The following is a 21,763-nucleotide window of genomic DNA, read 5'->3' as shown; positions in this document are numbered from 1 at the left end:
GGAAAAATTAATGTTGAAAATAAGAGGAATTTGGGACAATGTATGAAAGTTTCATACTGAAGATAGCAAAAAGCAAAGCCTGAGTAGCATCTTTTTCCTATGTCAGCTGTCCATTGCAGAAAAAGGATCCTGGCCTTTACATAACCTTTTTTTCTTCTTTACCAGATAGAGCACAACATGAATGTGATTAAATGTAATTTTAAAATTGTGTCATATTGGTTTCTCTTTGTGAAGCAGACAACTAAGTATCTCTTTGAAGGGAGTAATTTGAGATTTACGAATAAAAAATCACCATGCAGCTGAAAAGTGCTTCTCCTAAATAGGGGCTACATTCTGTGATTTGGGTGATGGTTAACTTTGTGCTTATTTTGTGCAAGTTTCAGCACTCACCCACAGGTTATTTTGAAAAGTGGGAAGTCTGAAGAGTAGGGAAGAGACAGTTTGTTCCCCCTAGGGCAAATCAATACTGTGACAGAGGTAGGGTGGGGTGATAAAACTTACAAATGGCAAGTTCCTTGAGGTGGCAGTTGTCACATCTGCCCCTAAGTGCCTAGCAAAATGGTAGCCCTGAGCAACAGCCCTGAAATTCTTGCTTATTTGGGCTGAACTCCACCAATTCAAGGTCTAGCCAAATTCTATGAATGATCCACTGTGGATCTCTCACCTACCTCACAATGATGGATGGACCGCACTCTAATACTTCTCAGAACATTAAAGGCTGTGGCCGACATTGGAAAGGGAAGACATAGAGTGGGATGAGGGCGAAGTGGGAAGCAATTTTCTCACTGTCAAAAAGACACGAAAATGGGATAACAACAAAAAACTTGTCCCTAGCATCTCTCAGCCAATCCTGCTTTCCTTCCTCCACTTCTCAGTTAGGAATTGTCCATGTGAATAAGGGGTAATGGATTACTTGCTGTCAGACCCAAAGAGAAGGTTACAGAAAGTCAGGTTTGTGTGAAAAGTTGTTAGCAGTTGTCTGGTTTGATCTTCCTTCAGGTCCAGAGATGCCTGGCTGTTGATCATCCAGGTTTGGCTCAAATGCTTCCAATCACGGAAGTCATTCTGCTGGTGAGGGGTCTCTAGCTGTGAGGTGGTCATCATAATGAACTTAGTAATAAATGCCATCATACCTACTTCCTGGTTCCGGTTCTGTCTTTTGAAGTGAGCAAGAATGTATTTTCAACTTCTTGATGCAGAGAAGGGGGCCAGGCATTGCTCAAGAGAGTGTTCTGGGCTGGAAGTTAGGATGCTGGTTTTGAAACTGAGTAACTAGTTTCTTGCTCCTTATTTATTTATTTGTTACATCCTATTGAGCATCCTATGCTCAATATTTCGTTAACATTACTTTTTTTATTGTTTTGGTTCTGGGGATCGAACTCAGGACCTTGGGCTTGTGAGACAGGCAGCAGAACCACTGAGCTAAATCCCCGGCCCTCGATAATATCATTTTTTAAAAGGTACACTAGGAGCAGAATATAATCACATAGTTACAATATAATCAAGGTTGAGGCCCAAGTTGTAATTATATATGTAGTATTGTATCTATTTATCTCTATCTATCTATCATCTATATCATCTGTCATCTATTTCAGAAAGAATTCTGGACAGGAAGTGGTTAGACCAGAGGTCACAAGGCCCGTTGCTTTTAGAGGCAGGTAATGAAAACATTTGAAAGGGACAGGGAACTTGCGGTTAGGGTTTCTGGAAGGACAAGAGAATCTGGTGGAAATCTGTGACTTGAAAGACACGTTGGATTTAAAGGTGGATATGGAAGCCAATTTCTAAGATGGCCTCAATGATCCCCACCTCCTGGTATATACCTCCGTCTTGAAAAGTCTCCTCCTACACTGTCCTGGGTTTGGTCTTTGTAACCAGTAGCATACATGATGGTATGTCACTTCTGAGGTTAGGATATAAAAGTCTGCGGCTTGTCTTGAGTGCTCTCCTTCTCTGTTCTCTCTGGCGGGTGCAAGCAGCATGTCATATGGCCATTCAGGTGACCAGTGGAATGACTGATGTTCAGAAGAAATGAGGCCTGCTGAACAATGGTTGAACAAGCTTGGAAATGGATGCTTTCTCGGTTCAGCCTTGAAATGGCTGCATCTCCAGCCAAGAACTTGATGGCAACTAATGAAAGAGTCTGGGCTACTCAGCAAAACTGGTCCTGGATCCCTGACTATAGAAACTTCAAGATCACAAGTATGTGTGTCTTACACGACTAAGTTTGGGGAAACTCATTATGTAATAATAGATAACTAATATTGCGCTCAGGTTTGGTTTCAGTTTGAGGAACGCAGTTTATAAATCTGGGTTTCTCAAGAAAATGTGGACGTATAAAAGTAAAAAAAGTATGATTTAAGATTATTCTCAGAGGTCATTTGACAGTTTAGTTTCTGCTGGAACGAAGGAGGTAGAGTCCATTCATAACTCAAGGAGCGACCTACCTTTTTTTTCTGAAAATAGGAATGGAATATAATTTCCCCTATCCTTGTAGGGTGGCAACAAACACCGAGAGAATCTAGAGAAATCTGACAGAAATGCTGCTCAATAGTACAAAGAACACTTGGATTAGAGGAGAAATCTTGGCAGAACTTCTGTATAAGAAACTAGAAAAGCATTTCCCCTGTGATTAAGCACTAGAAAAGGCATTTCACAAAAAGTGGTGGAAGAAGCCATGTCATATGGTCTGTATGTTTGTATCTCCCCAAAATTCCTAAGTTGAAATTCTAGCTCCCCAAGTGATAGAATTGAGATAAGGTCTTTGGGAGGTGGACAGGCCATGAGGGAAAAACTCTCAGGATGGGATCAGATGATCTCCCCCACCATGTGGAAATGGGCTTTTATCAGACAAGAATGCCAGCACCATGACCTTGGACTTCCAGGCTCCAGAACACTGAGAAATAAATGTTTGCTGTTTACAAGCCCAGACTGACTGAGACACAGCCTTTCTCAGAAATACAATATATACTTCATCTTCTGGAGTCTGAAACCAGAGACCTAGAGTTCCCTCTCCCACCACAATAGTAATAAGCACTTTGGATCACTGAAGCAGCTCTTAGGGGGAAAGAACAGTCTAGGACACAGAGAAGAGGACTAGGACACATTTTTGAATAAAGAAATGACTGACTGACCAAATGAGCCTGGAGCTTACCAAAGCAAAGGAAAGCAAAGTAAAGAAAAACAAAGCAAACTCAAAAGCCCACTCCATGACCAGAATAGAGACAAATTCATTCAGAAAATGGTTTCACAAAGAACTCAATGAAGAGTATGAATGTGTGTTTTAGAATCCTAGTGTAAACTCTTGGTAGGCCTTTGCACAGAGTTATGATAACAAATTGAACATAGAGTGAAATATGCAGTGTGAATATCCAGAGTTCAGATCCTATAATTCTCAATAAATGCTTTCATTCTTATCACTTAAAAAAGCCCTCAAGTTTTGTTGCAAATAGCACTAACAGGGATGGGTATCACTAGTTAGACTCCTCAACCAGGAATGTGTACACACAGGCTATGAAGAATCTCTCATAAAACGCTGTTTTATCAAGAATCATTCCTGTCAGCACAATGCACAGTTATTATCAGGCAATTTCAGAAAGTGCCAGAAACCATCATTTACTGCAGAAAATTATAATCAAGGTCTAGCTGAAGGTAGGCCATCATTATGGAAAGTCAGGGAAAATGTTACGTGCGGCATGCAGCGCTTGGCATTTTGTGGAAATACCAAAAATGTCAACTGGGGAGACTGAGAAAAACATGAGGGAAGAAGATGCCATTGGGAAACAAGTGTGAAAGATGCGTGCGAGGTCAAAGCCCATGTGCTTAAATTAGTCAGACAGAAATGTTGATGTTTTATGATTTATATGGCTTGGAAGAAAATATCTCACTGCAGGTACAAGAGATTTAGTTTAGGATATGGCAGTGGGGAAAATTATTGCATTAAAATTCTTCCTGCTCATCAGTATCCTTAGCGACCTTAACATGACAGTCTCAAACAAGGGTTACAGAGGATTGGTGGTCCTGGGAGGAGGTTAAAGAAGAGAGGAAGGAAACAAACTCTTTTCCAGAGGGCTGCGCATTTCTACTTTTTGCACTCCCTCCTTCTTTCCCTTCTTCCCTCTCTGCCTTCTTTCCTTCTTTCCATCCTTCCTTCCCATTCCTTTCTTCCCTTCCCTTCCTCCTGCCCTCCCTTCCTCTTTTTGTAGTGCTGGGTATTGAACACAGGACATTGTGTGTCTTGGGCCAAACTCTAATCACTGAGCTATACCCCAGCCAATTTGCTATTTTTTAGGTGAGATCTGATTAGTTATCATTAAGGTCAAAAGGAAGAGGCATTAAGGGAAGTAGCTTGAGAAGCAAAGAATTGTGCCACTGCTACAAAGAGGGGACAGGACACTGAATCCTTGTCCCTTCGTGGTCCTGGTGATAGGAAATATAGGGGCTGACTATATATGAGGAGATATTATGTGACTGAAATACTAACTTGTTTATTGTCATCTAATTTTTTTCTTTACTCATTTTGCCCTTCTTTTGAAATCTAAGGAATTAGGCCACTCTGCTTATTTTCTCATGGAAATAATGTGATAAAAGAAGACAGGGAAAGAAAAAGAATTCTAAATCTGGCTTTTATGTTTAGAAAGCATAGATATTTAGAGGAACAGATATTACATACAGACGAATTTCTGGGAGAAAATGTGGCTAGGGGCACATTTCCTCTTTACCCTCACCTTAAAGTAGAAAAGATTTCTTGGCTATCTCAGATAATATTAGAGGTTGTCTTCCCAATACCTAATCCTTAAGCCTTAATTCTCAAAGTCACTGACTTGGTCATGTGCTCTGGGGGAGTCTGGTCCCAGATTCAGCTACTGGATCCTTACTGCTGACTGCCAATGATGATGGTTTCATTCTCCAGGCTAGTGAGAGCCTTGTAAAATAAGATGTGAATGGGCAGTTTTCCTCAGTTTAAAGAAGAGACACAAACACAAGGTGGCCTCTCTTCTGCCTCTGAAAGTGTTGTGTTTGGATAAGATGCTTGAACTGTCAGAGCTGTTTTGCCCTAGCTTGAGGAGAAAATAGACCCTCCAATGGGGCCGTGTCAAAGGAATGGTCATGGGAGTTTAGTGAAATGAAGCCAAAGCCCCAATGCTCCTTTCGTGGTGCTATCTGGTCTCTAAATGCCTGTTTATATCATACTGCAAATTGCATTATTGTTTAAGGTTTTTGCATTGGCTTTTCTCATGCCCTGCAGCCAAATGCATCCCACCTGGTACGCTGGCTGAGTTGCAAAAGGAAGAAGGAGAAAGAAGAGATCAATATCATCAGTGCTAGGGATAAAGGGACTGGTCTGTGGACCCCAGAATTGGAAGGTATTCAGCAACTTCAGATCACCTGGACCCCAACCAGGGGACTCCCACATATCTCCCATCCCCAGGCTGTGCCATAAACACCTGGTCAGGATGTCCCTACCCTAGGATCCAGCATTACCCCTGAGAGTTGCTTAGCAACAATGATACCTCCTCCTTCAGTGTGAAACATGTCAAAACAGGCATGGTCATGCATGTATGTGAGATATATTTTGCAATCCACTACCTTTTCTGAAACATATAGATTCTAATTACTAATGACGAGTTGCTATCAAATTGTTAAACTACCTCCTTGTTCTTCTCTGCCAGATTACTGTGCTCTTTGAGTGCTGTGTTTAAAGGCATTCCCGAGTGCGGCAGGGACTTGGAAGATTAGCCTTCCTTGAGAGCAAACTAGTTATCCAGAAATCTGAAAAGCTGCCCTAGTCCCACCCTAGCTTCACTCTCATGGATTTGTTCATCTGCCGTCTTTTAGCTGTAATCCACCACCTTCTACTGGCTTAGCTGTTGGTAGCAGCTATCCATCTCCTGACACTACCTTTTGCATCCTGAAATGCCCCCTAAATGACCCCATCGTTTCCTTCCCTATCGGGTGAACAGACACAGAGCAGTGTGTCTGTTATCTTGAGTCTCTTCCTAGATACCCCATCAAAACAGAAAAGGGTCATCAGAAGGCCATTTCCCCCGTTTGCCTAATCTCCTCGCTCTGGCAGCCTTTGAAGATAATGTAGTTATGAGGCATGGCAGGTCCGGCTGGGAGAATGATGTGATGGAACGGTGGCAAGGGAAAATGGCTCCTACAAGATGGGAATCTGGATAGACTGAAGATGGGAGAGCGGATGCAGGAGCAGGTGGGAGGAGGCGGAAAACAAATGAAAGATGCTGAAAGGGAAATGGATGTGATCACCCGGAGCACATCTTAGAATCCATGTACAGGAGCCACCTGGAAGCTAGAGTTTGGGTGTGTGCTGTGGCTCACGCCCACATCTGTTAGACTCGGGCAAGTTACTTAGCCTTACATTTCAGTTCTTCATCCCTGAAATGAGAATAGGGTATGGGGAGAAGTAAATGAGATAACAGGGGTATAGCATTTAGAATAATGCCTGCTACAGAGCAGGGCTCAAAATAAAGTTAGTTTTACCATTCTTATACACTCATGATAAAAATATAATTTCTATGCTAATTTCTAAAATCACAGAAAGAGGCTTAAATACTACTGACTGACTGGTGGAGCATTTCTATCTGTTATTACAAGATTTGTAAACTAAAAATATCATTCACAGCACATTGTTCAAAGTAATTTTTTTATGGTAGCACCACATTAGCTCTTAGAATTGACTTTCTTTTCTTTGCTATTTGTACATTTCTGGCTTCAACATCCGCTTGCTATGTTCCACTTCTGACACATACGAGTGTGATATATATATATATTTTTTGGTACCGGGGATCAAGCTCGGGTCCTTGCGCTTGTGCAGCAGGCGGTGAAACCACTGAGCTAAATCCCTGGCCCATGAGTGTGATATATTAGGAGACAACTGTGTCCCCTTTAAGTGTAACATATTAATCTTATTAAAAATCATAACAAAAAGCAATGTAGATATGTATGAGCTATTAAATTATTAAAATATTATCACCTACAGGAAAAGGTGTTAGATTTAGCAGGAATTATTAAAATGTATAGACTGATTCTAAATTTATTTTGTTTTTCCTTTACAGTATCCTTCAGGTATAGGCCCATTATTTTTCAAATGTAACCTTTAGTTATTAATTCACTGGCTGATCTAAATTTCCACTAGTTCTTTTTTTATTCATCCACCCTCCTTGAGCAGGCTAATGGGCAATGAAATGCTTAAAATATGTAAAGGGAAGAGAAAAATAGAAGAAAAGACCTCCAGAAGTGAATGAACAAATGAACCCGGAATAAATGGGAGCTGACTATAGTGTTATATGTTATTTTCTATGGATGGTAAGTGGGTTTTAGAAATACTTAAAACCTGGAGAGACTCTAAAAATAAAAATGTATAATTGAGGTCTACATTTGCTCCATAGTTAGTTCAGTTTTTCCTCCCATTAAAAAAAAAAACAAAACTTCCATTTTTCCAAGGCCCAATATCAAGTTAAATCAGAGGTAAAGACTGGACTATTAGATTACAGGAGGAGTCAGGAGCCACCATCTCCAGTCAGTGGGCAGCCAGCAAAGCCACCTGAACAGAGCTGCTATTAGCCCTGTCCTTACTGGGGGAGCTGAGACTCAATGGAAATGGGCACCAGCCAGGGAAAAGCAATTGCTTTCTATCAAACAGGACTCCACTTGTTGGAAATCATCTAGAAGGCACGGTGACAGGAGACCTTTCCAATTTGTGACCTGGTAAAGAATGGGACAGCTGTTTTTCATGTCTGACCTCTGAGGCATCTAGGCAGACACTGAAGAAACTGTGATGAATAGTGTCAGCTCTAGCAAGTCTTTGAAATTCTCCTTCCCCCTGGTCAAACAGTACAATTGCCTTGAATTCATTTTTCATGCTTGATATCCAGATTCTATGAATTTTATATTTAAATGTGCTTAGTCAACTGTAAGGACCTCACAGCAAGGAGTTCAGTGCTGTTTGAAGGCCACGTTAGAGGAATACGGACCCACTGTTCTGTATCACGGATGTGTTTCTGGTACAGCCTGGTGACACGGACGCTCCTGAGCCTACCTGGGATGCTGTGATTTGGCGAGCAAAAGGCCTTTTAGAGCGGAACCGTGTGCTCTTCCCCATCTCCTATGTTGAAACCTTGATCTCTATGTGGACTGCATTTGGAGACAGGTATTGAAAAAGGCAGTGAAGGTAAAATGAGGTTATGAGGATGGACCTCCAGTCTGGCATAGTTAGTATTCTTACTAAGAAGAGGAGATTTGTACACAGATAGGTAGAGAAGAAAAGACTACTCAAAGACACAGGGGGATGGCTGCCTACAAGTGAGAAGAAAGCTTTCTCCGGTTCACCCCTGCTACCACATTGACCTTGGACTTCCAGCCTCCAGACCATGAGAAAATGAATTTCTTTCACTTAACCCTCCCTGCCTGTGGGAACACAAGCGAAGCTATACAAGCTGTATTTATAGAAGAAGCTCCTTCCTGCCCCACCTGGGAGAAGTTTGGTGAACATCAGTTAGTTCAAAGGCTCCTAGGACAGTGTGAGGAGAAAAGGCACTGTGTGAAAAGAGGGGCAACTTATTTTTTTTTTAATCTTCTTTTGCTGTATTATTACAAAAGCTTTATATATTCACTGTAGAAATATTATGAAGTACAGACCAGGCACCTGGAGGTGACCCCTCCTGCATTCTGGGAGACTGAGGCAGGAGGATCTCAAGTTTGAGTCTCACCTGGGCAACTTAGGGAGACTGGCTCAAGAAAGAAAGAAAGAAGGAAGGAAAGAAAGAGTGAGCTAGAGATATGTTTCACTGAGAAGACCCTGGGTTCAATCCAGTACTGCAAAACCAAGCCAATCCGCCCCCCCCCCCCAGATGAAGAAAATGAAGAAACAATATAGCTGCATCTCACCACTTGGAAATAATCATTCATATATTGTGTCTTTGCAGACTTTTTCCTACAAACATACAAATCTATAAACACAGTGCATGCATAAATATAGGAGTAAAATGAAGCAGTTTATTTTTTGTGGTCCTCTGTCCGTGTCAGTAATTTCTCACTTATGGAGTCATTCCCAACGTCCAGAGTTGTTTCATTACATGGGTGGTATTCTAGGAAGGGAGCGGCGTGCGGGGTGTGCGGAGGCGCGGGCGCTAGTAAAGATGTAGGGGTTTGCTGTACTACTGTCAAGGCCGCGCCTGCTTCCATCCCTCGGAGCCCTGTTACCAGCAGCTCTACACTCAGCTGGCCTGGTTCAGGGGCTGCAGGTGGCTTGATGGGGAGAGCAGCAGGGACAGAGGAGGCGTCTCCCACCTTGGCGGGGGCCACAGGTGGAGCCAGGTGGGGCGGGGCGGGGCCGGCCTGTCCTGCAGGCCTGGAGGACTGAGCACCGCTGGGGAGAAGGAGGAAGGGTGAAGGGGCCCCATGCTCTGGGGTGGAGGATTTATCCCCAGGGGCTCAAGCAGGCGGCCACCGGGGCTGGGCTCCAGGGATCCCATGAGGGAGCCTGAGGTCGCCACGGTTATGACCACTCCTTGTTAATTTTATCCCTCAAGCTTTCAGGGCCTGGGAAAATACAGGTTCTTCTAGGGAACTAGAACAGCAGGACTGATAGCCTTTGCGGTTTTTCTGCGATAATGGAAGATGCTATTTGAGTTTGGTTCCTTGCCCAGTAGAAGAGATCTCAGGGGCATAGTTAAAGGGAAAGCCAAGTTGATCTTGAAATGAAAAAGAAAATGTCTGATTTTATAAACATGAAAATTATGTGGCACTCGATAAAGTGTGTTAGCAAGTAAATTTCTGGTACATAATAAAGGAATAGGTTAATATCTCTTGGAGAAGAAACGTCTTCCACTTATTGGAAGACTGCAGAAGAACTTTCCTTCTCTTTTCTTTCTTTGTATTTGTTTTGTTTTGTTGTTGTTTTTATGAGATAAGGTGTGGCTATGTAGTTCAGGCTGGTCTTGAACTCACAGCAATCCCCTGCCTCAGCCTCCCCAGTGCTGGGATTACAGACATGTGCCACCATGCCTGGCGAGAACATTCAACAGGGATCTGTCTAAGGAAGATCAGCAGCGGCCTCTGATTTGGGGGCAGATGGAGCACGTGGAAGGGGAAGAGCACCTTCCTTATTGAAGGGAAGGGTGCTGTTGCCCTCTGACTGTCTCGGAGAGTATATGCTGGTCAGACATAACATTCAAATCAGAAAAACTATTGGACTGAGTTTGAATAAACATATTGTAGATAAGAGTGAAGAATTTACAAAATTTGTATTTGGTTTCATATATATATCCCCCCAAAAATGTATACACACTTCAGGAAAAGAAAAATAATATGATGTGTTTTCAACGGATGATGGATGATGTCATCCTCATATGGGGGACTCTAGAGGATGTTGTACGTCACAGAAAACCCACTGCACTACCAGTCCTTAGAGAAGAAGTTGAGAATGCCCGTGCTGCAATCTCAGTGCCCAAGGTGACCCAAGCAGCAGCTCACCGTACTAATAAATGTCTGGAAGCTCATGGCCACCACTCTGAGCACCTCTTGCAATTGCAGAGGCCAAATGTAACTTGTATTGATCTCATGCTGTCTCCATAAATTTCTTATTAAGATATGTATACAAGTTTTTATTTTCCTGAAGTGTGTGTGCCTATTTTTGGCGGACTCTGTTCTAGGTACACTTGCATATGTGTGGTGCTGGGGATGGAGCTCAGGGTCTCCTTCATGCTCAGCACTGGTGCTGCGATGCATTCTTAGCCCCTGGCTTCTTTGAATTGATTTAGCAACCAAAGTTACATCCAAAAGTTAACATGTTTCTGTACATTTGCCCAAGGCAATGAATAAATTTCCAATAAAACCCAAACAATTTTGTCTCCCGGATTGTTTTCTTCTGTCATCACGTAGTACCATGGAGAATTAATCCCTTCATAGCCTAACCCACTCTAGCCTATCCAATCAAAAATGGTTATGGAAAAACAAGGCTTACCGTCTATCACTGGCTTAGGCTGAGAACTTTTGAGGCGCAGTGAGGGCCGGAAGCGGGTGCGGTCGTTGAAGCTCCAGCTCTTCTGCACTTTGGTGGGGCTGCCTTCAGCTGTGATGTCAGTGCTTGGGGACCTCCTGTCACCTACGGAGGCTTGTCTGCTCTTAATACTCTGGCCCCTTGGGCTGGCCATGCGCACCCGCTCCTTAAAACTTAGCTTCTGACTGTGGAAAACAGAGGCATGATTATTCCATTTCAAGCATTTTCTTCCAATTCACTTGAATACACAATTTGATGAAATTGTATATGGTCATGTATTTCAATAGATGAAATGTTTTCAACAAGTAGGAGCATAGAAACGTATTTTTCCCATATTGAAAGGTTGAGCTCTATTTAATCTTTATGTTTGCATGCATTTGACATCTGTCTAATTCTGCAGGGATACACACCCTTCATGGACTCATCACAGGAAGGAGGTATAGCAGTCTGTACACAATTACATGGGAGATAGACTGATTTGGAATTCACTTTAAAGAGTGCTGGGTAATTTTAGCTTTAGCCTCAACTTTTAACACTAAAGAATGTTATTTTTTGTTTGGGAGCATATCTCTTCGTAATTTCGAAACAGCTCTACAGGAAAACAGCGATGACAGTTACATATATACAGACATTCAGCATGCATTTTATATTCCAGGCAAGATTATGATATCCATAAATTCATGCAATCTTATAGCACTGCATACATACGGAACATATGACACTTAATACGACATTTCTTTTATGCTTACATTCATTCTTATGAAACAGAACCCACACAAGGTAGAATAGCCTCAACATATAATGAATGTGATGAGTGATTAATGCAGTGAGATGTAATTAATGTTCACTAACACAATTTCCTGCTGTTAAACAGGTTATTGATTTGCTGTGGCAGCTACTGGTAAATTATATTTGTTCAAGCCTTCAGTTCTCCGGTGCTGGGCAGGATTGAACTGTTGTGGGAGGCTGGAGGGAACATTTACAATAGCACAATCCAGCATGCATCTTTACACTTTCCTAACCCAGAGATGTGGTGTGCTGTGGGGAAAGGGCAGGTCCGCATCTCTAGCTTGGAGATACAAGTATCCATGAACCAGAGGAAGCTCTGCATACCCATTTTGTTTGGTTTCTTATTTCATTTGTAAAAGACTCATGCTATTCATAAGAAGGCCACACACTGTTATCAATGTGTGAGGCCCTGGGCTCAGCAGGGACTGAAGAAATAATCGGGCAAGGGGCTTGAGGGGGAGTGGCATGGAGCAGCCTTTGTGAGGATGAAGGCAGCGTTCTCACGGATCAGAATCCCTTGAGAGGAAGTGGAGACCTTGTTTCCCGACTTACCGCTGTGTCCACCATCCCCAGCTGCAGCATGCCAACAGCAAATGTGTTTAGTGCTTATGTTCCATAGCTAAGAAGAATAGTAATGCTAATCTTTCCATGCCTATTTGCTTAACAAACCATATTCTAAAAGGCGATGTGTTGTATGTGTGTTTACATGAAAACAAACCAAACCATGGATGATGGTGGTCAGAGAGTTCTGGTCACAGAAAACAAATTGACCATGCAACTGCCAGCTCCCTCTGCGATGCAGACACAGCCAAGTCCAGGACCAGCTGAAGGCGCATGCACAGAACAGGCAGGCAGTTTTGTGATGAGGTCAGGTGAGCTAAGTTCTTTACAACACTGCTGTCAGCTGAAGGGCTTATCTGCACTTGACAAATGCATGATTAAACAGTTGATTACATTACACAAGAGCAACAGTAACATCATAAAACTGCATCTTTTTATTCTCAGGCTAGGTTCTCTACATCATCCAAAAGCCTTCAATTATTTAAACAAGTCTCTCAAAGGGATAGTGACCAGCTGTATCTGCTTTTCTTAATTTTTTTAATGGTAAAATTTTCAATGTTCTTTGAGGTTCTGGGAATTGAAGTCAAGGCCTTCACACTGAGCTGTATTCCCAGCTGTTTTTTAAAAAATTTAATTTAATTCAATTTTTAAAAAAATTTTGAGACAGTGTCTCTCTAAATTGTAGAGGCTGGGCTTGCACTGTGATGCTTCTGCCTCAGCCTAAATCTCCTTTTGACTTTAAAGTATCTGTTCTCTAATTTAAATTTACATTGACCTGTTTCAGGAAATATATGCTTTCTTCTGTGCCCTTATTTAGATTAACGAATGGTCAAGTAGACATAACTATCACTACAAATGCTCTCTCTATACTTGTTCTTACCTATTACCTTTTCTGGAACTAACAGACTAATTACTATAGTAAGGTCTTTCAAGATATCTCTTTTCTATACTAACTAAATAAACAAGAAACCGATAGGAAATCATAAAAATGTTATTTAATGGGAATTTTATTCTTTAAAAAATTTTTATTACTAAAAAAGTAAAAAGAATCTAAAACAAAATCAGCTTTAAACCCACCATTGTTTATTATAGTAACAAAATATTAAAAAATTGCTCCAGTAAAATATATCTAAAATGCCCCATGAAACATTTTGATATTATCTTTATGGAATAATGGAAAGTGGAAATAACATCTTTAGAATCTCAGTAGCGTTTAAAGCACTTAAAATCGACATAAATTCTAGGCACCGTTTCCCTTTTGTCCTTCTAAACTACATGAATGTTTGCTAATGTCTACTATTTAAAAAAAAAAAATCTCAGGAACTATTTTGAAATACGCTCAACACATTACACATTAAATTGGAGAAAACATAATATTTTCACTCTCTCTGTAGACAGAATTGTATGCTAGGTAAGACTAATATCCTAACCCAGAACTTTTTAACTAGGCATTTTTTTTTTCCGAAGGCAAAGATCTGTTGTTACGTCCTCTCAGAAAAAAGTCACTTTTGTTAATTCTACTTCATTCCCCCCTTGGAATTAAGCTGATTAGGTGTATGTTATTGAAAACACACATTGATTAAAAATATAGACTCTTCATTGGTACATTAAGGTTTCGATTAGTTTCCTGGCCTTTTCTGACATTTATAAACATCATTTTTGAGGAAGATTTATGGAGCAGTGATTTTAGGGAGAATGCCAAGGATGATCCCCAGGAGACCCAAAAGGAGGTCTTTTCTTGGAGAAAGTAACCAAGAGGTCGCCGTGGTCCCTGACATCGGGCGCATCTCTAGGGGTTCACAATCCCACATTCCGGATGAGGCCCGCGCTCAGGGGAGCCAGCGGAACTGCTCTCAAGGGAACTCTTCCCTCTCCCAGGACCGGATGTCCAAGTTACTCAAATGGCCCAGCATGCAGTGGACTTCGGGAGGTTCCCTGCTAGGGAACTGTGAAGCCGCACAGCCCCACAACAATCCTCTAGGACTTGGAGTGCTGTGGTTACTGTTATACTTAATGAAGGGGTTAGCCCTTACTGGGTTAAGCATTCTGCCAATTCTTCGCTCAGGCGCACCATGGCACAGTCCAGTGCGTGCAGGAGCCCAGCAGTTGTCCCACCACAACGGGGCGCCAAGGGGCTGAGTGCCAGGGTTGTGCAGGACCCGGCCTACTCGCCCCGGTGGTGGGGAGGATCAAAGCAGGCAACAAGCAACAAGGAGAATTACAAGCGGGCTGGCTGAACACCTCATTCAAGAAGTCCCTGGGAAGAGTGAGTCTGTGAAGAGGGCTCAGGTGGGGTGGCGGTGTGGCCTGGTCATGCACCTGAGGTTAGTTGGCATTCTCAAATCTCATGGCAACAGCTGGGATGCTGGGTACCTCTGCTTCCGGGAGGTGTACATTCTGAAGAGCTTCTGCTTATTACTGCAGAGCTTACTAGAGTGAGGGAAATAGAGCAGCACATTACTAAGCATTTCACCACCCGGAAAGTGCTGAGGGGCTTCTTTCTTGCTTTTTCGAGAAACACAGCCTTTGGCTTTATTGTTTTTTTCTTTTTTGCAGATAAGTATACAGACTATTTAAGCAGTAAGAACTTTGTAGTTTAATTGTGCTGCTTGAAATATATTCAGTGCTCTTAATTGTTAGGTTGAAATAATTGGATTTGAAATAAGGCATTATAAATGATGATAGTCTATGTGTTAGCATCTATTTCCTATGAAAGTAAGAATGCAAATATTTTAAACATAGCAAGCCCTATAATAAATATCAATGTAACATAGTAAAAATGCTTGAGGAATAAAATATTTCAGAAATTTTAAGAAGAAATACAGAAATCAATGAAGTAGATAACATTGTTTTGAAATTTGAAACAGAAGTTCTTGATGTGTGTGAAACACCTGTAGTTATAGTCAAATAACCATCCCTCAGCTAGAATACCTGTTACAAAATGGAAGATTCCAGGTTGCTAGTATTTTTAAAAAGTATATTTCTTATTTGAACTTCTACAGTGTGTTTTTTAAAGACTAAATCCTTTCCTTCTATCCATAAATGTGAACAGAAGGAAGACCATTTTGAAAAGACTTTCTCAGCAATCTCACATTTTGACAACAAGGACATTAGTTGACTACGCTGGAGAGAAAGTTAAGTCCAGTCTTAACAGGTTTAGTTTAACAACACATGCACAGCATTCATCGTGTACAGAGGAAAGAAAATGTAAATAACAGAAAATAAATTCAGTAAAAATATAAGAACACACAATCTCTTCCCAGGGTGTTCCAGAGTTCTGTCACAAGAGCCACACCCTACCCAGGATCCTGTAAAGCAACCACCCTGCAGCTGTTTAGACAAAGCACTCAACAGATCACAGCACAAGGTTATAATGGAATGAAAGAGTATTACTTGAGCTTTAAGTTTTAATACATGCATCTTTGTAACAGACTCCTAGTTACCTGTTAAGGCAAGTTTAGACCATTTGCAGACTCTGAATCTCAGGTGGCTCTGTTAATGCTTAAGACACTACAGTAAGGCAGCGTAACTAGGAAGCAGGCATAAGGCCAGCCGTGTGGATTGAAAGGACAAGGTAAGCAGAGACTTTGAGACTCACAGATAATCCCCAAACCTCAGACGCTATGATCAGTCCTGGTAGCAATGAAAACTTAGGTAGGGAGAGGTAAAAGCCTTCTGATCGAATGTGATGACTCACTGACCACTACTTGCTGACCTGGTCAGGGAGGAAAACTTAGGACCTAAGGTGAGAATTCTAGACTAATGTTTCCAGTTGGGTTCACAAGCAAATTCCATTCTTTGAAAATGACAGTTTACACCACACAGAGAGAAACTGTCCAACTGAAGAAACGAATTAGAAAATTACTAATGGAATGATTAATTAGAATAAAATTACTAAACATATTTACTACCACATGTATGAGACTAGAGCTCTTTTAGTGGGAAGACAGAAAAAAAGAAATGAGCAAGAAAATGATGCTGAATACATTGTACTTATGGTCTCAGTAGAGGAAGAACAGAGCAGGCTCAGCTGAGACCAACAGTAATTTGTACCTGACCCTGTACCCCACAGCCAAAGAAAAACTCTTTTCACCGTTACTCAGTGGAACTATATTGAAAAAGCTCTTCTTGGAACTGATAGTTTGTACTTTCAAAGAAAAATTTCCTGATCTGTCACAAGCAATATGACATTATTTTCCAGCTTGAGACACTGTAGGTAAATTTTGTTTAAATGTACCCTAACTTCAGTGTAGAGAGAAATAACTTCTCTACATAACGAGCACATTCCAGGGAGGGCAACATAATTAACTACTGCAGGGATGTGTCTGACCGCCATACGCTGTGCAGAAAGGATGGGTGGCCGGATGCGGAGTCCTGGCTCACACTCTGTGACACAGCCGGTGCCCGTGAGAGGCTGTTGGTGGCTGTGTTGAATTTATCAGCTCATCCTAGACCACTTTCAGGTTTTAATATACAGAAAAATCACAAAGAAGGATTGAGGAGATTTTGGGCTCTGAGATAGCTGAAAGATCAAAAGTTTGGCTTCTCCGTGGGCTGAAACTTATCTGTTCAGCTGATCTGCAATCACATCAATAACCCAGGGCCCTGCTCCCACGGCAGTAAAGGACTCTGCGGCTGGGTGGTGCTAATTAGTTCATTTGAAATGAGGTCAAGCATTAATTAAGAATCTTCCAGACCCAGAGCTGCTCTCCTCCAAGGGAGAATTCTCATTATAAATACATTTTCCTTTGTGCATATTTTGCTTGGGTAAGGACACATTTGTAACTTTCTAAGATGACACTGTTGCTACTGTTATTATAATAGCCTTTCTGCATTCTTTGTGCAGCATTATGAATTCCATTGTTTATGGAGCGCAAGGTGGAATTTAAAGCGGTATTAAAATAGGAGCTTCAATGTGTACACTTTTGTGTCAATTAAGAAACAAATAAATGGAAGCCTCAGCTTATTTCCTTCAGATCATCACAGTGTTATTTTCATTTTCTCTTTATATTTCTGTTTCCTGTTTTTGTTTATGTTTTATCTCTTTTCATATAAACTAGCTGACATTAGGGATAGTTTGTTACTGTATCTAGGAATTGTTTACTCAGCCCATTCTGCCACAACTTCACATTGGTGATAGGAGACATAATTGAGGGATGGGATTCAAGGTATCTGGGCTAAGTAGTAGGACAGGATTTGTTTTAAGGTGGTGTTTGCCAAATGTCTATTAAGTGCAGAGCAGCAAGAAATGTCAGTGTGTGATTCTCTAAGTCATAAAGCCCATTCAGCATTTCTGTATGTACTCAGACCTGCAGGTGAGTTATCTTTGACAACCTCAGTTTCGAGCATGTAGCATAGATTGATATGTGTTAAGATACACGTGAGCACCATGAAATTTAGAAAATCTGATGTGTAGTCTTTCTGTACTACGACAGCTGGCTAGGAGCCTCACTTTTTGGACTAGTGAGCTGCAGCGTGATACTTTGATTCTGTCTTTGTTTTCTGCCATATGAAGGTTTGGAAAAGGTTATTGTCCCTCATTCAGGATTGCCAGAAAGGTCATGCTTATCCAAGCACCTGTATAGGGTTTACAAACTTCCCCTTTGTACTGCAACAGCTCCATTTTGGAGGATGAAACCAAGACAGGTGATCTTACTCTCAAATATTTCTGCACTCCGTGCCCACGGCGACCTGTGTCTGCCCTTAGAACTGAGACAAGTCACCCTTGAAATGAATTGTAAATAGATAGATCGTGAGATGAGGAAAGCTTTTATAGTATCACCAATGAGGCTAAAACAGATTATAAAGGCTGTGATTTATTTTGTATAACCTTTTTAAAGAGAAGCTCTCACAATAGGAGGACAATGAGATCAGCTTCCCTTGTCCAGTGTCTATGCAAACGATGTTCCGAGACTGGCAAGAATCACTCTTTGGTCAGAAGTATCTCTAAAGTGAAGACAAGTCTTCAGGCAATTAACATTTTCCACATCTATCACTTAGGAATATCTGATGTCCTTGTGCTGACTGTATAGCTACCTATAAGAGAGGGTCTTGAATACCATCCCTGAGTACCCAGGTTCTTACCCACCCAGAAGGCCTCATGATGTGCATTATACCAGGGTCTCCCAGCATATGTGACTGTGTTTGTGTCTTGGTTTGGGAATCCTTTTAGGTGTTAATGCAGAAATAGATACCTCAGTTCCCCCGGCCTCCCAGTGAACTTTCAAAACTGATTTCAGAGCTGGATTAGTACTGTACTATTAATGTCATTATCAAAACAGGACAAAGCTAATGGAACAATTCCTGGATCAACACTGACGGCCAGCCAACCACCAAATCTGCTCAGGGCAATGCCTTCATCTCCTCTTTACTAAAACAAGTGGCAGTGAGAGGAAACCCCGTTGTTTCCTTTCTCCTCTTCCAGGTACTTTTTCATTCTCTTGCTGCTTCTGCCTCTGCTACTCCTTAAACCATCAGTGTAAGGACTGCCTGGCTCTGTCTTTCAGGATCTTGCTCCTAAATCCAGACACTTCCTTGTGCTTGTTAAAACAAGTCAAAATTTTCTCTTTTACTTTGTATTCCCTCTAGGTCTAACTCTATGCTATTTGATCTGACTAGACACTTCCTTCTATGTATGGCATGAAAGAGTGACCCAGAGCTCTTTGGAGACATTTTGGGAGGATTTTCTTCTTCCAGGAGGATGGGAGTTATTTTGAATCAAATCACTGGAGTAAACCTCAGTGCTCAATGGGCTGAGATATCCCAGGCAGATGGCTTTCACCTCTTCAACATAATGTGCCTTTTGCCCAAAGGTAATAAAACAAGGGTTTCTCATCCCCAAAGAAGAACCCTAAAGAAGGAAAGACTGCTGTCCAATCTCAAATCATTCAGAAAAAATTCCTCTTTTTGAAGATCTCTCTAGATTACTATATTTTAAATACTTGGATAAGAATTCTATCTGGGAAAGTGGAATTCTTTTGCCCCCAGAATATTCTATGACCTGCAGACTGTTAAAAGCAGTGAGTGAGTTAGGGAAAGACACTTCTGCTCCCAAGGAGGGAGAAATCAATAAAAATCAGCAAATTTTGAAGGTGATTTTGTGAAAGGTCACTTTTAATCATCTTGTATTTGTTGATCGATTTCATTCATGAGATACATTTAAGACATCTATTAGGCATCAGATGTATAAACACACATGTAGCAAAAGAGAAATCACAAACCTGCTTGCTGTTTCCCCTTGTTCTTTCCTTCAGGTGCGTGCAGACAGAAGAGAAATGATGATAAAGTGGTGAATACATTTACAGCACTTGATAATGGCCAAACTGGACACTGGGGAATTAAGTACCTTAAGTGACCTTTTCCAAGTATGAGCCAGAAAGGCAATATTATTTACAACAAATGTACTCGCATGGCATAGATCTGAGCTAGCACAACATTTTCCTGACAAATCAAATACTTCCCACATATAGTCTAAACCCACAGACTCTTCATTAACCAAAGTTATCCACAGGTAAGCTAAATTGGTTCTGATATGATCTAATCAGTATTACCAAAGGCTCATAGGAAGTTGCTGCTTCAATGTAACTGTAGTCGTTGTGCCTTAGGAAGACTTTTGGATTTCCAAAACTGAATTCATTAATATGTGACTGTGGCTTTGTAATTCAGTCACTTGTTAAAGTAGGTGTTTTTTCCTATTGTATAAAGTATGAATTTCCTTGGCATAAATAAGGTACATAAAAAATCTGTCAGGACGCCTCTTGCCTACAGTTGGGCAGCAATTTTAATAACTTATTTTAGTGAATGTAGGGCTGGGAAACATGGTGTGGGGAAACTACTCTGAAGATGAACCATGGGCCTCTGGGCAAGCATCTCACCATCTTGTGAGTCTTGTTCTGTCAGTGACTAAATGGAAGGCATTAGATTGAATAGTCTCAAAATGTGACTTCTTAAGGTGCCCCATGGCATCTTTGGAAATTCACGGTTTCCCACAGATTCATGAATTGTCTGATTCATTATCTAAAATTGGACATTTATGTGCATTTCACCCTTTGCACAGTCTTCACTCACTTTGAGAAGAAAATCAAGAAAAAATATTCCCTCTATAAATCTTTCTGTCATTGAAACAAAACTTTGACCTAGTACTTGACACACCTGAAAGGTGCATTTAAGGGACAGACTGGACATGAAAAGAGAGAGGAAGAAAGTGCCAGGTTGTGTCCCTAGCACTATGTGTGAGGGGAGGTAGCACACCTTTTCCCTCTTAGTCCTCTCTTTCACATTTCTCCCTGGAATGAGCCTGTGGGTCAAAAACCCCTACATATTTTTGAAACTAGGGAACCAGAGCACAGGGCTGGTGTTTTTTAATGATAAAAATACCACTGATGATGATAATGGTGATGATGATGTTATTGATAATTCAATCTTTCCCTGACCACCTATTTGAAATGTTCCTAAACTAATTCTCTATTTTGCTTTTCTCCTTAGTACTTACGGCCACTTGACATATAATTAATTTTATTGTCTATTCCCAGTATCCCCTGTATATATACTTCCTGAATCCAGATTCCAACATTTTTTCCTCTCTGACTGCTGCATTGCTGCATGGAACAGTGTCTTGCATGCAGAGATATTCCATGAATGCTTGTTGAAGGATTATAAGACTCTGAATGCCAGAGGGAAATGTGCTATATAAATAAAAAGAAGTTTGGTCTGTTTCTTACTATTCTACATCCAGTAAACCAGATAATTATAAATGTAAAGATAGTCCTTTAAGTCATTGTAAATATTCTTCTCACAAATCTAGAAATTTGACTAAAGTAGGTTTTCTTTCTAAAGCAAAGGTTCTGACTTGGCTTAAGGGAGTCTTAGAATACATTAAAATTGTAGGTAAAGTTTTGATTTTTTTTTGTGCATTGATTATTATTCTTGGGGGAGAGTTCATAATTTCCATCAGATTCTTTTTGATTTAACAAAGAACACTAATAGCAACAACACCATCACCATCATCATCAACAACAGCAGCAGCAGCTAAAAACCACAAGAACAATGCAGTATCCCTGGAGGAAGGAAGAGGATATCCCTATTCCTATGGAATTTATCAGTGAATGCCATGTCACTCAGGACAGGTAAGTGCTCATCAGTGAGAGGGGCTGAGCCTCAGGTTAGTGAGGATGCAGGGAAGGGGCAGGAGGGCCTGGCTCACAGGCGGCCTGGGATGGGATGAAGGCAGGTGTTTGAATCAATCCTCCTCCACATCCACCCCCACTAACAACAGGGGAATATAGTGGAGGAAAAAATTATGTGAGTAAAATCATTGTTGATGCACTGGGAGAATTTGACTCATTATTAAATAGATTTTTCCAGGCTTCAGAATGACTTTTAATCCAAAAA

The 21,763-nt window shown here is 41.1% G+C and overlaps 1 protein-coding gene across 5 annotated transcripts in view; it reads right to left on the bottom strand.

Annotated features, from left to right (window-relative positions):
* Kcnq5 (potassium voltage-gated channel subfamily Q member 5) overlaps positions 1 to 21,763 on the bottom strand; it is a 478,936-nt gene that overhangs the window by 35,681 nt on the left and 421,492 nt on the right. For 4 of the 5 annotated variants that reach the window (XM_004863988.3, XM_004863991.3, XM_087207739.1 and 1 more), the window contains 2 exons: positions 19,594 to 19,620; positions 10,988 to 11,208 (listed from right to left, as the gene is read on the bottom strand). In XM_004863988.3, the coding sequence (XP_004864045.1) occupies positions 10,988 to 11,208; positions 19,594 to 19,620 (248 nt within the window). The remainder of the gene's footprint in view (positions 1 to 10,987; positions 11,209 to 19,593; positions 19,621 to 21,763) is intronic. The other variant, XM_004863990.3, reaches the window with a different exon arrangement.

This window comes from Heterocephalus glaber, unplaced genomic scaffold (assembly GCF_053883595.1).
Source record: "Heterocephalus glaber isolate CG9 unplaced genomic scaffold, H.glaber_assembly_v1.0 deba00000818, whole genome shotgun sequence".
NCBI lineage: Eukaryota > Metazoa > Chordata > Mammalia > Rodentia > Bathyergidae > Heterocephalus > Heterocephalus glaber.
This window is presented reverse-complemented; position numbering and strand designations above follow the sequence as displayed.